Raw genomic sequence first — 13,807 nt, 5'->3', positions numbered from 1 at the left:
GTGACTTTTCTAATGTTCCTTCTACACTTCAACCTTTGTATTATGGAACTGTGGCTTTTGGACCAATATAACCTGCATGTCATGCTAAATTTCATTCACACCAGTGACACAATAATGAACATCATCAGACAGCATCACTACTCCCACTCTTTTTGCACGTGCATGCACCATGATCCCCCCCATGAAAACAGCAGGAAAGAACTGGACGTCAGTATACTGCCCCAAATTTTATTCCCACAATATTCTTACATGATGCTTGTTGTACTTCACTGCTATTGCCTATGCATATATTTGCAACAGGATAATGCCTACTAAAGATGTGCTGAACAACAAAGGAATTGTACCTATACCATCTTCAGCCAAACATCTCTATGTGCCCTGTACCCTGACATACTGACAAATACGTGAATGCCAGATATGCATAATTGTACCTCCTGATTTTTTAGGTGTAGGTAAGCTGCCATTCCATCTTGTGCCCATTGGAATAGATGCACTACATTTCCTTGTGGGTCATTTTGAAGGCCAGGATAGGCAGGTGAGATCTCACTCAGCAGAAATTCTGCACCAGCTGAAGCTTCTGAACCACCAGGCATCCCTACATATAACGTGTTTCAATAATCCAGCCTAGAGGTTACCAGAGCTACCAGAAAGCTAAATCAATGCTCCTGACACCTAGAACGAAACTTTGTCTCAAAGCACTTCAGGAACAGATAATGTGTTTCTGATCCATCTATTCAAATGAGGAGGGATGGTTGAGCTGTGATGCAAATTATATGGAACTTTTATAACAGCTTTCAGGGAGGCTTTGTCTTTTAGAGGACACTTAACATGAGCACTATTTTCCTCTGGTGGGACATGCTCTAGGTCTTGCATGAAATGCTGCATGTGCAGCAGATGCCCGCTTTGGTGTGGCATCTGATGCAAAGCCTTTCATTCCCATTTTTGCATGTGTTACCTTGGCCAGTGGGCTTGTTTGAAACAATACCCAGTGCCTTTTGCAATTCTGTTTTTTAAAGTGGGAGGAAGAAAATTAAAAGTCTGCTTCTTCCTTGCAAGCTTAAGTCTAACTCTATCTTCCAATTAGAATAATTGCAGCCTACCTGTCGGCCCACCTCCGCTTTGCAAATCAATATTCATTCCACATCTGATAACTTACACACACAGGAGCAAGAGACGCACAGAGAGGCTGCATGTTGTTCTATCTCAAAGGTGGCAGGTGGCTGCATTTCAATGTTATGTTATGTACATGGGAGATGTGTTTACACAACATTTTTACCAGGGGGTTTACAGCTAAACTATTGCTGTGAGTCCCACTGCAAATGCTTGCATTTTCTCATGGCTGAATGTCAATTCCAGTGCCATGAAGGCTGGCAACATAAACCCCACTTGGTGGAAATTCCTCGCAGGCAGCCGCAGTGCCTGGAGACAGGCAGTCAAGTCATGTATCCACAGCAGTGACCAGAGGAGGAATGACCATTGGGAGGAGCACAGAGAGAAGAAACACCTTGGTGCACCTGTAGCAGCAAAACCGGACACCTTCATCTGCCCCAGCTAAACAAAACATGTCTCTCCTGTATTGGTCTCTACAGTCACAGCAGGCACTGTAACTCCATTGTGCCTCAAGACAGATGGATGCCAACAACAAAATGGTTATTTTACTGAATGCGTATCCACTAGGGAAATGAATAACTGAGCCTTGCATAAACTCGGTGGCTTTTTGTGGTATTCTGTTTATTTATTATTGCATTTATACCCTACCTTTCTTCCAAGGTAGCACACCTGGTTCTCCTTCAGTCTCCATTTTATCCTCACAACAACCTTGTGATGTAGACTGATCTGAGAGACCCAGTGCGCATGATTGACAGAGTGTGGGTTTGATCCTAGTCTGACACTCTAACCATCACACCACACACTTTTGTACTTGGTTCCTTTATTTATCCTCTCTCTCTGTGTGTGTGCTTTGCCATGATTCATCTGAAGCTTCAAGTTCTCCACTAGGAAAAATGTATAAATGATGTTTGTTTTTTATTGGGAATTTGCAGGAGGTGAGTATTTACACTAATTTGCTTGCACAGAGGTTACCAGTCTTCCTGTTAATCAATTTTTTAATGTGCACTTTTCAGCACATTCACTGTCACTTTCCTAACTACATTTTTTGTGGACTTGTTGTGACAGAATGCTTCAATCCACATTAATTGTGAAAACCTAAATTTTCAGTATTGGGATGAATGCTTAATAAACAGGTGCTCTGGAGAAGCCCAAAGCTTCCTGATCAAATGTGATGCCCTTCACAACCCAATTTTTCTGCAAGTAGATGCAACATAATAAAAACTGCTAATAATAAACCACAAAAAAAATTACAACATTAAAAGTAAAACAGTAGTACAGTAGTATAAGTTATCCAAAGGGGCAAAATAAAGATTAAGGCTGCATACACACAACATTTTATTCCAGAATCAATGGCGACTGAGTAGTTCTTTTTTCAATGTAGGCCACCCACAATCTACATCTATTGCATATGTTTTAGCCTAAAAAGAGCTTCTTGAGAAACTGGTTTCATTCTGAAAATAAAAGCTCATTGCAGATTGATGCTGCAATACCCTGCAGCGTGCCTATTTGGAAACAGATGTTGGTGGTCCTGGCAATGGGCCACCATTGGTCCACATCTGCTCAATGACATAGTGGGTGGGCATATACCAAGGTCACAATCACCACTTCCTTCTTCATTCACCTGGGACATTTGCAGGGAGGAAAAGGGGAGAGTTTTCAAATGCATATCAAGTAACCACACCCAACCTCGTGGACAGTAGGATCTAGGATCAATCTAGATTGAAAGCAGCATGTTGAGGACAAACAATTTTGGATTGGGGAAAGAATAACAAACTACATTTGGTTAGTGTGCATGCAGCCAAGGCAACCAAGAAAACTAGAGAGGACAGTGGCTGCAAAGCTCATCTCCTTCTCCTCTTTTCAGTCTTTACAGCAATATACTACAACCTCCCACTCTTTCTGGCCAGAACTACCTCCCAATCTTTTCTCCAATTAAATTATAGCAACATTTTGTTCATAGGCTTCACACAGTCAATCATCATCATGTCGACAGATTTCAAACACATCCATATATCTGCAGCCCCTGCTGGAGAAACCAAGTGTCTGGTTATTTATATTGTGTGAAGAGAGGACTGTTATCAGGCCCCTGGATACAATTCATTGTTTCTGTGAGTGATGACAAGCTTCCTTCCTGTACTTAACATCTGATTAATGTTTGACATATTTTAATGAGAGCATTGAGTAGTCATGAAGAGGAAATAAAGAGGGCCTTGTCGTGGTCCTCTTCGGAAGGGACAAGACTGAGAAAATGTACGGCAGAATGCTGGAGACAGAGGAATACCAGTGAAAAATAAATGTATGACATGCCACCCAATGACTAATTTGCAACTCATTACATTATTTAGAAATGATGGAAAGACTAAGGCTTGGTTCAGACACCCACTGGCTCTACAAAAGGGGTCATGGGAATTGGGGTGGGAGCAAGGGCTGCTGGTAGGCTTGCAGCCTGGTGGAGACAGCATGGAGGCATTAGTAATATAAACCAGGGCTTCCATGTGTGACCCAAACATGTGGCTACTGTGACTTCTGCAGTTATGGAGGCTTTTGGGGGATAGCCTGGGTTGTGTAAATGTTAGTGGCTGTCCCTAAAATCACCACGTAGAGGCCTCAATTCCAACAGTCAGCACCACTGTAGGATCTCCACCAAGCCAACAGTCCTGTGCACTCAACAGCTGTCTGAAATAGACTTCAAATGATCTTATACAAATGGGTGTGATTCCAAGATGGGAAACATGCCTCCATGGCTTCCTGATCTTGGTCAAAGCCTGCTTTCTTCTCCTTCCCACACTATTCTACCCACTGCTTTCCTCTGTCCTTGTTCCATCCCCTTTTGGTTGGACATTCAACTAAGAGCGTGACCTGGAATGGCTTCTGCCTCTAGACCTGGCTTTGCTCTCCATCCTGATGCAAGTCCCAATCCAGCCAAGATCTATAGCTCTATCTCTCTGCATGCTTAACTGTCTGTGGACTGAATTTGGTAATTGGGAAGTCCTAGTATACTGGAACAGGTGGTCACCGCTTGCATGGGTGCAGCAGCTGCGCCAAAGTGAATGCTACACTTGCAAAACTTTGAAGCAGATTAGCCAACTTGGTGCCCTCCAGATGCTTTGGATTATGATTCCCATCATATCCGACCATTGGCCACAACCTCTGGTGGGCACCTTCTTGGCTACCTCTTCAGAAGAATGAGATAGCAGGACACCATTGCTTAATGCAGGCTTCCTCAAACTCGGCCCTCCAGATGTTTTTGGCCTACAACTCCCATGATCCCTAACTAGCAGGACCAGTGGTCAGGGATGATGGGAATTGTAGTCTCAAGACATCTGGAAGGCCGAGTTTGAGGAAGCCTGGCTTAACCATAAGTTAAAGAAGTATGAGGCCCTGTTTTCTTTCTGACTCATCAGGCACCCTTAGCAACTTGATAACAAATTCTCCCCCTGCCATTCAAATCAAGATCTGCCATATAACCAAGTGTGCATGCACACAAAAGCTCATACCAAGAACAAACTTAGTTGGTCTCTAAGGTGCTACTTGACAATTTATTTATTTTATATATATATATTTACTGGGGTTGTGAGGGTGGGATGGGTTCAGTTAGAAACAACTTTGGGAATAGAGCATTCCCACTTTGCATTGTTCATTTTTTTCTCCCACCATACAACATTGACCCATCTAGTTTGCTATACATACTTCATTCCTGGTAAACCAAAAGGGTAAGTGGTAATGTAACTGACGGTATCATAGAAATGTATAAAATCCTGGCTGTGGGAAGAACAACCCTGGGCTAAAAATAAATATTGCTTCCTAAATGGCCCAAATACTGCCCACTAACTGCCAGAAAATAATGCCTTATCATTGGGCATTTGTAGGAAAGTGCAAATGATCTGTTATCCTTCCTCTCCTTTCCTCTGGGCTGGGTGGAAAGCTTAGGATGAAGGAGTGATTTCACCCTTCTATTCTTCTTTGTCTGCAGCAGGACTGTGGCCTTCTAGATGTTGTCAGACTCCAACTTCCATCATCCCCAACCATAATGGTCAATAGTTAAGGATGATATGAGTTGCAGTCTTCTGAAGGGCCATAGGTTCTTCAGCCCTGGCTTATAGCCTCTAAATTTCATTGCTTGCACCACAAAAATAACACAAGATAGGATGAATTAGCCCTTATACAGGAATCACCTCCTCCAATACTGCTTCAATACATGACTGCTTCTTAAGACCTAGGGGACTCTATTAGCTGTCCCAACTGTGGCAGAGGCATGGCTGCTTGGGACAAGAGAAGGAGCTTTCTTGGTGGCTGCATCTAAGTTATGAAGTATCTTGCTCTGCAAGGTTGGCTTGACTCCTTCCCTTGCCATTTCCTGCCATTTTATGAAAACTTTCCTGTTCCAGTATGTTTTTCTCAACCCTGTTTAGGGCTTTTATCTGCTGAGCCTGTTTCAGTTCTTATATTGTGCATGTTCTCTCTCTCTCTCTCTCTCTCTCTCTGTGTGTGTGTGTGTGTGTGTTTGTGCTGTTGTTTTATGATGAGATCGTCGTATTTCAACTGGTGTTAGCTGTTCTAAGCCATGTTAATGCATTAGTGGGATATAAATCTTTTGCAGAAACAAAGGGGACACTATTGCATATGTACACAGAGTGATGATTTGTTCCCAATTGAGAATGCTTATTTGGGAAAGGACAATCCCCCTTGCCAATTCTGTTACACTGCAGGTCTTATAATAAGACTTGTAGTTCTGTAACCCACTGTAAAATAATAGGCTTATTTAGACAAGCTCACAGGTTGTTACTGTGAGGCAAGTAGGAACTTTCTATCATAGCAACCCTATTTTGCTGCTGCTGTTTTTTTCTGAAAGCAGCAGCCACCAACATCGTATATCAAGCACGTTTAAAATACATGTAGAAAGAGAGAAAGAGAGACGATACAAAATGCAAGGAAGAAACTGGAGTAGTCTAATTTTTCCTAAATATGGTCTGTCTGAAAGATTCAGGCGCTTTAGAAATATTTACATGCAACTTTTCCATAATGCAGTCTTTTGCCACTCTGAAATTATTATTGTAAACCAGGTATAGAGAAATTGTTGTGGGACTCCAACTCCCATCAGCCCCAGCCAGCATGACCAATGCCCAGGGGTGATGGGAGCTGGAGTCCAACTGGTCCCCACTCCCCTGTTGTAAACCAAACACAGCAGAAAACTATGGAAAATTAATTCAGCCCTTAACAAGGAGAATTAAGATAAGGCAGGTAGTGGGAAACAAAATAAAGCCTTGACTGTCCTTGTGAGGCAAAAGCTAGTGCAAATGGGAAAGAAAAACCTAGAAAGATTCTGAGCAGTATTCAGATTTTGTGAAATCAGTCCTCTCTGGTCCACTTTTCAGGCTGCATCTTCTCAGCATTATCTCTCTCCTGTTTCCTTGCCCTGAACAAGACTTGATTATGTGCTGGATCTTACCCGGTGATCCTAGCTGACTTCCTTTTCCACACAGAGCAACGGCAGGATAATTAGTCAAAACCAGGACGATGGCTTGCTTAGCCAAGTTCATTTTCCTACTTTGACCCTACAGTTAGTCTCTGCTGGCCGACAATTGCCATTCTGCAGAAGGGACAGCGCCAGATTGCTGCCTCAGCTTACAAATGCAATATGAGACAAACAGATTTAGACATTATTGCTGTACATGTTATAGGTCCAGTAAAAGAGAGAGAGAGAGAGCATCCAAGAGAGAAAATCCAAATCCATACTCTACTAAAACATATAAAGATGCATAGGTAAATACCATTTGTTTTGTCTCAAATCAGTCACCTAGGGCAGCTGGCTGCTTCTGCCTCTTGATGTCTTGCATTTGAGCTGGATTCTACCCTCCACCCCACCCTTGTGCAGATCAAAGGATCTAATCATGTGAACACAGCAGAACCAAAACTGCTCAAACTTACCTCAGGCATGGACAACATGGGAAGCTTGTTCTCGAGTTCCTCTGACCTTGATGAAAGTTCCTCCCAGAAATCACATTCATATTCTTGTGCCTTCACCAGACCCAGTTCGAACCACATAAACTTGGAAGTGAAATCTCACTGATTTCAAGGGAGCAGCATTCCAAGCAAGTGAGCTTCGTATCACAGCCTTAAGCACAACTCTTAACAATTTGACACGGACCTATAGAAAGCAATCTGGGAATCTCCGTCTACAGGACCCATTTCCTATTGGTGCACCTAACTGAGGTGGATATACATACCAGATTTTGTTTTATGGGACTGTTTTCTTTTTAATAGTTGGAAGTATCCCTGAGTGAGGCAGGGTAGGGTATGTGCTTTCCAAATTAATAAAATCAATATGCTGTCCCTGCAGAATTTTTTTTCCAAAACACTTCTCTATTTCTTTCTTTTTTACAAATGCTTTTTTGTAATACATAAATGCAACAATGGCACTTCAGTTTAACCTTCTACTGCCATGACTTGCACTAATACCAAGAAGAAATATTGCTTACATTTTAACATACAGGTATTTTTCCACCTTCAGAATTTTACTTCTGGGCCAGGGAGTGGGAAGAGAAAGAGAGAGCTGAGGGAAGGTCACAAAAAAACAACAACCAATGAAGGCCATCTGCTCACAGCTGTGAAACAATGAATACAGTTCCACCTCATAAGTAGCTGCTTCTAATTATGAAATTCACTATACTTCTCTCTCTAGAATAATATGAAAAAAAGACTCTGGAAAAGAGTGTCAATATGGCACTGGATAGAAAACTGCCTAGAAGCACTCCCCCCCACCCCTAATGCCACAGGCCAGGAAATAATATCTGCTCCAAAGCTAACAAACTTAAAATGTGCCATTTCCATACCTCTTCCCTCACACACGCCAGTTCGATCCAGGCTGAGGCCTCTGAAAGATATGCTGCAAGAAGCAGGCGCTTGGGAGGCACATGCTGTAGCAGCACTGTTCTGACATTTGCTAAGCACCAGAGTCCCTCAAGTGACTGGGAGCTAAGCCATTGACGTCACTGAACAATAGGCAAAATATTTCCTCCTCCTCCATAGCCCTGAACTGTAAACACCAAGCCTGAACACAGCAGGCTGAACATTTGGGGAGAGGTGGGAGAAAGAGAATGTGAGAAGCTCTCAAGCGATGCTGCCTGAAAATAAGCAGCTGCTATTGCTGCCGCAAAACAAGCGTCTTCATCTCCATTCTCTCTCTCTCTGTGTGTGTGTGTGTGTTGTGTGATTTATGCTGTAAGATTGTTGGAACAGACTTGATTTCAGAGCCCAAAGTGGTAGAAGTGTTATAAGGAAAAACAACATCCCTCTTTACATATATTTCTTTTTAAAAAAAGAACCTGTCCCCATTGCTCTCATCTGTCCGCGTGCCTTAAGTTATGTCCCAGGGATGCATTTCCTGAAAGAATTAAATTATCTTCCTTTTCAACCAGTGGATATAAGAGGATGTTGAAGAAGCAGGCCAGAGCAAGGGGACAAAGGGGCAGAGAGCAGGAGGAGAAGGAAAGAGGGAAAGAAACATACAGAGTCTGCCTCCAACAGTTAGGAATCTGCCTTGTACTGCATCAGACCATTGGTTCATATGGTTCAGTACTGTCTGCACTGACTGCCAGCAGATCTCCAAGATTTCAGACAGAGTTTTCTTTCAGTGCTACCTGGGCGTGCTAGAGTTTGAACCCGGGGCCATTTGCATGCACTGCAGATGCTCTGACACCGAGCTGCAGTCCTTCCCTTCCTCTACTGTTCAAATCCGGCAAGGGAAATTGTGCGTGTTCCATCCTATTAGACCTTTCTGTGACCTTCAGTTCCACTCATCACAAGGTGTTGCCAGTGCAACTGTGAAACCCAGCAAGCATTGTGAGACTAATCTTCAGCAGTAACTTCTGCAGGACAGTCCCAGACTGTTGCAGTGTACTCTCTTGTTTCTCCAGCTTTTTCAAATTGAACAGCATGGAGAATATTTCTCCTGCATTTTTAAAGCATTCTCCATCAATTAATAAGAAAAGGAAATTGCATTCAAAAATTATCAGAGGGGGAGAGAGAGGGCTAGTGAAATTCTTATGGGTGGAGTGCAGGGTTTCTTGTAACACTTTGCTTCCTTTCAAGGTGTTTGTGGGTGTCCTTTCTGAGGGGGTAGGTATGAGATGGTGCTAGTGAGGATATATCATTATTTAGAGGCTAGGCAGAAGGTAAGATCAGGATCTGCTAGCAGATCTATGGGTGATTTGCAGTAGATCCGCAGAGGCTTCTCATTTGAATTGCTTAACAATCAGGGTTGCCATCCATCTGGAATTTCCTGGACATATCCGGAATACTGTAGTTGGCAGCAGTGTTCGGGTGGAAATTGGCAAATTGTCTGGGAAAATCCCATGTTGGCAGTGTCATTTTCACTCAAACCTTTGCCCCCCCCCCCAAAGAAGCTGAACAATTTTGTCAAAAAAAGCTCACTGCTTCAAATATGGCAACCCTATTTAACAATAAGAAGAACATTTGACTGGGGGTGGGCTTTTCTGTGGCAGGACTGTGAGTTTTATGAAGTTCTGGTACTCAGATGCCTGGGCTCTGTGTTCTTTAAATGAAGTGTATGTCCTTTTACCAGGTTCCAGTGATGGAACTCAAGACTCTATGTCTGTCCAAAGGAAGCATGTGGCACCACCACCTGCTCAAAAAGCCTTGTTTTGAAAGGGAAGGTGCAACATCAAACAAGATGAAGAATCACATCTCTGGGTGTGTGCCTTTTGTGAAAAGCCAGTATTCTAGTGAAGATGCTAAAATTCTAATTTAGACTTCTGCTGCCATGCTGGCTTTGCGTAGGTTGGGAGTTTTTGACACGAGGCCACTTTAAATCATTTGGTCCTCAAACCTGCATTCTGAAACAGTAGTCTGAAGAGGGCTTTAACCAAACTCTTTTTCTGAACATTTTTAAGAGAGTCTGGAGTGGAACATGCTTGCAGGAGCCCTCTAGACGATGCTCCTCTTTAATGCAAGTATGTGGGTGGGTAGAATTGGATGGTTTGAATGAATGTTTGCATTCGTTTCTGAAAAATCCCATAGACGGGCTAATTCTGTAACTGGGAAATTTGTATGTCTGGATTGTATCTTCGGCATTCCCCCCTGGATGCAACCCTCCCTGTCCTGGATGCCGTCAGCAATTCATGGTGGTACAATGATAAGCACATTTCTGCTCTGTCTGCAAAAGTGAACCATCCCCATCCCAGTGAACTGTTCAGAGCTACAGTGAGACCAAGGTCCAATCTCAGTGCTGAGGCATCTGAAATTAATTAGTTAACATCAATATGTTTATACCACAGTTCACTGCTGAACTTCAAAATTAACCATATAAGAGATTTTTCAAAAGCTAGAAGGAAAGGGGAAAGTGCAAACATTTTTGCCAAATAGGAAAAACTGATTTCATTCACATTTTGGATTTTTGTTTCATAATTTGGTTACTCAGTCATAGCTAAACTCAAGGCTCCCCACCCCCCAGCTGGAGCTCACCAAAGCTCAGCTCCAACACCTCTCAGGTGGGCACCATTGCCATTGCCTAAACTCAACAGGATTTTGTTCCACACAAGTTCCACACAAAACATTCACCTTCATAGCACAGAAAACTTCATTCCCTATAACAAATGTAACTGGTTTCTGAAAAATCATCAGTGCACTCAGACTGCTAGTATTTTATGAGAGGGATTCAGGCACATACCAGGAAACTGGTGCTTTGTCACCCCAGCACACTTTATAAAAGAAACAGAGCTTTCTGCAGGTAGGAAAGTGACAGGGAAATGCATGGGAAGGTATGGAATGAATGAATGATTCATGGGAAGACATATTAAACATACTGTAGGCAAATCAGGATGAATGCTCACTGTCATATAACCTCCCCACAAGCAAATTAGGATGAATGCTCCGTAAGGCAAGCCCTATGTGTGTGTGTTCATGCCTGATGCAGGCTGTTTTGCAAATTGCGCTGTAGCAGCTGAAACTAGCACCCGTTATAATACAAAAGGCCACAAAATGAGCCATTGGTTGCTGTGCTGAGTGAGTCTTAAGCTTTAGAAACTATTCTTCTGTTAAGTAGAAGAGCAAAGGCACACGCACACACATACACACACACACACACACACACACACACACACTATTCTTCTAACCGACTCATGCCTGCCAGAAAAAATTAAAGATAGAAGCAAACCAAGAAGTTGTCTTAGCCCTCCAAACCAAAATGCAAACTGCATCATTAGATTATACACAGAGGAGGATAAAATGGTATGGTGGTGAATAAAATGTCACTGTGACTTTGAAGAAACTTTGTGGAATATCTGCCCTTCCTTATGCATGAAGAGAAAGACAAACACTCGGTTTAAGCCAATGGAAAATCATAATAACCATATTTTACATTTTAATTGGATTATCTCCAACTAATTAAAAAAAAAAAAGGTCATGGAAAGTAATTACTGTGAATTGTGGAGAAGTCTCCAAAATGAGGATATTAGGAAGTACCTAGGAAGGCCCCTAAGGAGTATTTGAGTAGGAAAAAACTTAACAGAAAACAGAATATTAACTCAAAATGAAATGCACAGCCATGTGCACAAGAAGTAACTAGAAAAATATGTTGCTACGTGGCTCTGTGAAGTCCCATGAAGTAAATCAATGGCCTCAACATAAGTTTAATTATTTCTATGTGAATGGGCTGTCACACATTCATTCACTTGCATTTTATAGTGTCATGAGTTGAGGGGGGGAGTGGGAAGGTTAGGTTGTATGATGCTTGAGCTCCTTCCAATTCCTGGATCCAGAAAGGTTTAAAATCTAATGGAGGATCCCACTGTTGAATTAGCCAGGCAAGGGCCATAATGGCCCCTTGGTATGGGTCATCAGTATAAGAAAGGAAGTGGCTCCCTCCCTCTCCTGGTTGGGTGTTGGAAGGACGATAGTCAGAGTGTGGTGTGAGTGTGGGGCTAGAGGCAGTCAGAGAGTGAGAGCCATGTCTAATTTCTGATACAGTCCAAAGCTGTCGCTATGGGAGAAGCAAGACCCTCCTGCAGTGTTGATGCATAAACCCCCTCCACCATAGGCTCAGGTTGTATTTATGTATGAATAAACCATACATCATAAAGACACCACAGTCTCCACTGTTCCTCATTCTAAGGAAACTGAACCCTGGTTAAGCACCGGGAGCCCCTGGAATCTTACCCCACTCAGAGACTGGGGTGGCGTTCCACAATAGCTATGCCTCCACCATCTTGTTGTTTGAAAGAACAGACCCATTCAATGAAATGTGGATGTGTGAAGAGGTTGCATATAATGTGAAGGATTAGATGCCCTGAGTTCATTCAGTCATTGTACTCTACTGATCAGCCAATAGTCATGTATCTGCAGTGTGAAACATCACTCACTGCAGACTTCCTACAAGGAATACTCAGGGGTAAGGGGATGGGGGCCACCCTGTCCTTTGTTGCTGCTAGGTGGTCGCAGCTTTGGTGAAAAATATGCCACCTTTCACAGTTTACTATGTCATGGGAAATTGGACAATTCCTCTGCATGCCTTTACTTAAAGCCTCGCTGCTTTCATATTCCACTTCTTCTTGCATAACGAGGATGATGCCATCTAGAAGCCATCCCGATACGGCACAAAGAATCACAGAAAGTCAACCAACACAATGCTCAACGTGCTTGCCCTATTTTCAAAGCTGGGTTAAACAGGAATTTGCCAAGTCGTGGATCCATATAACAGAAGAATCTGACTAGATGAAGAAATGAGTTAAAACATCCTTTTAGAGCTCTTTTGCCACCACTTACCCAGCTACTAGCTGTGCTATCTTTCCACTCAGCAGTTGCATCAGTCATCTCTCTTTAATATCAGATACTCTCTATCACCCTCTCTGATTAGTTCCTCTGCTAGCTGCTGCTTTGATAGAGCGGAAAATATTAGACTGCATCACAAGTTAAGGTGAGAAGTTCAAGAGACCAAGCTTTTGTTTCTTGCTGCCTTTTGGTTCTATATAGAACATGCAGGCTGCCAGCCAGTTGTGTATGCGGCATATTGTCAGGTTAGGTTTTAGTAGGTGTATGTCACCACCAGTGCTCATATGGAGAGTTTTTTCGTGATTTGAGAAAACCCACATGGTATGTAGCTGTCAAACATCATAGCCCATTCAGTTAAACTAGTGTCTCGTGGCAGTTTTCCTAAAATGTGGCAGCTGGAACATTTAAACTGGCCCTAGCACAGCTACTCTTCCACAAATTGATATCTTGAAACATGGCTAGCAATACCTGGCACATCATGGCGAGCACTTTTAGGTGCCCATTTATAAGTAGTTCAGCTAAGGGAAATGTCCCTTCTTGCTTGCTGTTCCTCTGCCTTGTTCAAGAGGATCTCCCCGCTTGAAACCCTTGAGCTGAATTCTGCAATTCTGCATAAGTTCTAGGCTGTGTTGGCATATTTGTATATATGTGCAGTGCCCTCTTCTGGGGGGAACAAATTTAGCTATGCGCAAAATGAGCGGAAATCAGGGCAACTTTGGCATTTCAGAAAACAAGCTTAACCTCTGACACACGGAGCAATTTAGAAGCGGATACTTGCACAGGGATGCTGATGAATGATCTATGTTAGATGGGGGCAGGGGGCTGGAATCCAGATAACTTTGTGTCCATTAGGGTTTCTCCTTCCTTCTCTCTTTTTTTAAACCTCCCACCACATCATGCTCCTTCCCTA

General features: G+C 42.8%; 1 protein-coding gene across 1 annotated transcript in view; it reads right to left on the bottom strand.

The window, feature by feature from the left end:
- Window positions 1-7,913, bottom strand: part of PDE7B (phosphodiesterase 7B) — a 162,228-nt gene extending 154,315 nt beyond the window's left edge. Inside the window, exon 1 of the mRNA XM_080999695.1 lies at window positions 7,039-7,913. Within this exon, the coding sequence (XP_080855821.1) occupies window positions 7,039-7,155 (117 nt within the window). The 5' untranslated portion in view covers window positions 7,156-7,913. The remainder of the gene's footprint in view (window positions 1-7,038) is intronic.
- Between the last annotated feature and the right edge of the window lie 5,894 nt (window positions 7,914-13,807).

This window comes from Podarcis pityusensis, assembly GCF_964106645.2.
Source record: "Podarcis pityusensis genome assembly, chromosome: 3".
NCBI lineage: Eukaryota > Metazoa > Chordata > Lepidosauria > Squamata > Lacertidae > Podarcis > Podarcis pityusensis.
This window is presented reverse-complemented; position numbering and strand designations above follow the sequence as displayed.